This window comes from Charadrius vociferus, unplaced genomic scaffold, assembly GCF_000708025.1.
Source record: "Charadrius vociferus isolate BGI_N301 unplaced genomic scaffold, ASM70802v2 scaffold165, whole genome shotgun sequence".
Classification (NCBI taxonomy): Eukaryota; Metazoa; Chordata; class Aves; order Charadriiformes; family Charadriidae; genus Charadrius; species Charadrius vociferus.
The window spans coordinates 9,414-13,053 of record NW_009648445.1 but is presented as its reverse complement, the minus strand read 5'-3'; the positions used below and the strand labels follow the sequence as shown (position 1 = coordinate 13,053).

Below are 3,640 nucleotides of genomic sequence, written 5' to 3'. Positions count from 1 at the left end.
TTTGCTCTTTCCTCAATGGCTTTAGGCTTACTGTTACTGGTTCTGTTGCACATCATGATCCTTATGACTGTCTTGAGGATTACATCCAAGGAGGAGCGGTCCAGGGCCTTGAACACTTCTGCCTCTCATATCTGAGCTGTCCTAATCTTTGAAATACCAGTGACTGGTCTGTCTATGATTCACAAATTTGGGAAAAAAAGATTCTTCCATTGCTCACACCTTCATGGCTGACAGCTGCTTGCTGGTCCCACCATGATGAACTTGATTGTTTACAGTGTGAAAACCAAACAGATCTGTACCCGGACCACCAGAAAGCTGCAAGAAGCCGGATGTGAGTCCACAGTCATGGTGTGAGCTGCATCGGAGCTGAAGGGTCTGACCGTGACTGCGCGGGTGGGTGGGTAACGCCTTGCAGGCAGTGGTGGAGTCACACAGCTCAGAAAGACAATGAAGATGAGGTTAAAAGTTTAAGGGCAAACTCATCGCCGGGTGCCAACTTGAACAACTGCTAAGACTTGGGCAATAAAATGCCAGTTGAAAGGTGTGCCATTTTTATGGTCAGATGTGGCTTCTTGCATTGCACAGAACAAGATGTTATTAATTAGAAGAAATGCGTATAACTCCGAGCGATCCAACTGCATAAATGTTTTAACCAAATGTAATTTTCTTTGTTGATTTTCCGTTTACAATAATGTCTAATGGAGAATGATGTTCTGTCCACTTTCTTTGATAAAAAAAAAAAAAAAGGAAGGACTAAATACTTCAATAAAGTTTAAAATGTTGCAGCAGAGTACTGGACGTATCCATCAATATTATGCTGGGAATATCAGCAATTTATATCAGTTAATTAGGGAACACAGCAATCACAAGGATAGGAAAGGGGTTATCAGTAAGAACAGTTATTCTCAGTGGGTACAAAGGAGAGTTAAAGATTAACCAGAAAAAGCGAATGCAGGTTATCATGAGACAGGCAGTTTTAAGAACCAGGTCTGTGGGTCTGCAGAGGAGCTGACAAGGGAGGTCCTCGAGGTGGGACTCCTGCTGGGTGAATCATCTCAATCAGACCAGATATTTCTTCCAAAGGAACAGCATCCCTGTCACTGCACTTGCCCAGTCCTGAAAAGCGCCTGGGACACCTTTTCTCGAATGAGTTTGTTTTTCATAGTGTAGATGATAGGGTTTAGCATGGGTGGCAGGAGCACATAGAGATTGGCCAACAGGATGTGAATGTGGTGGGGGACATTGTGGCCAAACCGATGAGTGAAAAATGAGAAAAATGCTGGCGTGTAGAACAGTAATATAACGCAGGCATGAGAGCTGCAGGTGCCAACTGCCTTGAGCTGGGCATCCTTGGATGAGAGCCTGAAGACAGCCCGGAGAATGAGGACATATGATACCCCAATGAGTACAACATCCACACCTGGGGACAGAAGGGTGGTGGCAAAGCCGTACCAGATGTTAACGGAGATGTCGGCGCAGGCCAGCCGGGCGATGCCCATGTGCTCGCAGTAGGTGTGTGGCATGGTGCTGTGCCCGCAGTATGGCAGCCTCTGAAGAAGGAATATTGTTGGGAACATCACACAAAAGCTCCTGGCTATCGCAGCCAGCCCTATCTTGGCTATCATCAAGTGCGTGAACACAGTGGCATACCGTAGGGGGTTGCAGATGGCCACGTACCTGTCGAACGCCATGGCCAGCAGAATGGTCGACTCTGCAATGAAGCTCAGGTGTGTGAAGAACATCTGGGTAAGGCAGGCGTGGAAAGACATCTCCTTGGAAAGGGACCAGAAAATGCTCAGGGTTTTGGGCACTGTGGAGGAGGATAATACGAGATCTGCCACCGCTAACATGGCCAGGAAGAGGTACATTGGCTCGTGGAGGCTTTGCTCCGTCACAATGACAAACAAGAGGATGAAATTGCCAAGGAGTGCCGCGATGTACATCAGGCAGAATGGGATGGAGAGCCAGGCGTGCAGGTCCTCCAGGCCTGCCATGCCCAGCAGAAGGAAGGAGGCAGGCTGCAAGCTGGTTTGGTTGAGAGCTGCCATGATGGGATGATATCTGAATTAGTCTGGGCTCCTTTCACTGTAAGTGAAAATAGGGGAAGAGGTGGGGAGCACAGTTCATGATACAGAAAAACCCACCTGGGTTTTCCCAGAGCACCTTATTTCTCTGCGTCCCAATGTGTGTTAAAAAATCACTCCCCCACACGTCAGGGAAGCGTGCTTGAGATAGTGACTCCAAATCCAGCAAGAAATTAAATTTAGAAGTGTATTTCACAGACTCAGATATTGAAATCCAGCAAAGGGTTTTACCAAAGTTCATGAGCTGGGGCAAAAGCTTGGCAAAGGACCCAGGAATCCAGCCCCTCCAGCTCCAACTGCTGTTATTTATTGTATTTATTTTGTTCTGTAGCCCCCAAAAGCACATGAGGCAGGTGACAAGTTGGGACTGACGGACGCTAATTTTATACAACATGCTCTTTCTTTCAGTACCCACCTCCTCTCTCTCCTCACTCATTCACACCACATTTTGCCTGACGGCAGAGTAGGATCCCGGCGAGGAGGGAAGGCTCGCACGGCATCCAGGGCAACAAGGCTGCTACTGATGGCTGCACCACAGCAACGTGAAAAGATGATCTGCAGAGCAAAGCAGAGTGGAAGATCAGCGCCCCGCAGAGTATGTGATCCCCGGGAACAACCGTGTGCCGGGGAGGCAGAGCAGCCGCTGAATTTTAAAGCACAGTCAGAAGCAAAGGTCTAACGCAGAGCGTAGCTGTTGGTAGGAAAGACGTGCAACCTGGGCACAGAGTTTGCAGAGAGGACCTCGGGATCCTCGCAGTTTGCCCGAGGATTGTCCCTCCGCATAATGGACACACACACACCTTTTGCACTGCAGCAGCACTGCCCTACTGTAATCTGCCCCACACTCTGTCACATCTTCCTGGCCACATCTGCCACCAGATGTGCACCGAACAAGCCCAAATCCTCCAGTCACCCGACGCGCACAGGGTTTGAGCGTGAGGAGTCCTCTCTGTGCACACCAGGGACTGCTGCAACTTTTCTCCTTGGTGCTACCTTGGGACTTCTGCCTGTGCTTCCCCTGCCTCTGCAAGTTCCTCAGCACCTATCGAGAGGATGATTTGCAGCATTTCCAGAGAAATGCCAAAGTCACCCCTGAGGGGAGCACCAACCAAACTAGTCGAAAGACGAAGAAGAGCTATGAACCCTTCTCAGACGATGGGTGGTCAGGGTTAGGTCTCTAACTGCTTTGACTAGCAATAACCTGGTGACGATAGCCGAAGGCTTTGCTGACAGTCTTTTGCTTCTTTGAATGCACATCCCAGTCCCCCTGTTGGGAATTATACGGGAAAGGCAGCATGAGGTCATCATGCAGGCTATCAGCTTTTCGGAGCCAGGCTGTGATCTCCTTCTGAATGTTGATTCAGGTGGAGCCTGGGAAACTCTCCTGCAGGCAGCACGCCCTTCAGGTCAGAGAAGGACCCTGGAGCCAAAATAGCAGCATTTACATGAAAAAACCTGCCTGGAAAATGGTGTTTCTCATCTCAGACCCTAAAGCTGCAGCTGCAGGAGTAGTCTGGGGAGGGGGTGTGTGCGTTTCTCCCAACTACAGAATTTTA

At 49.2% G+C, this 3,640-nt stretch overlaps 1 protein-coding gene across 1 annotated transcript; it reads right to left on the bottom strand.

The window, feature by feature from the left end:
- Positions 1–1,097: 1,097 nt before the first annotated feature.
- Positions 1,098–2,048, bottom strand: LOC104286893 (olfactory receptor 52B2-like). Its single transcript, XM_009885538.1, has one exon. The coding sequence runs from the start codon at positions 2,046–2,048 to the stop codon at positions 1,098–1,100; it is 951 nt and encodes a 316-aa protein (XP_009883840.1).
- Positions 2,049–3,640: the final 1,592 nt, after the last annotated feature.

Excerpts from the sequence above, each read along its gene's own strand:
- LOC104286893 (XM_009885538.1), bottom strand. The coding sequence starts at position 2,048 with ATGGCAGCTCTCAACCAAACCAGCTTGCAGCCTGCCTCCTTCCTTCTG.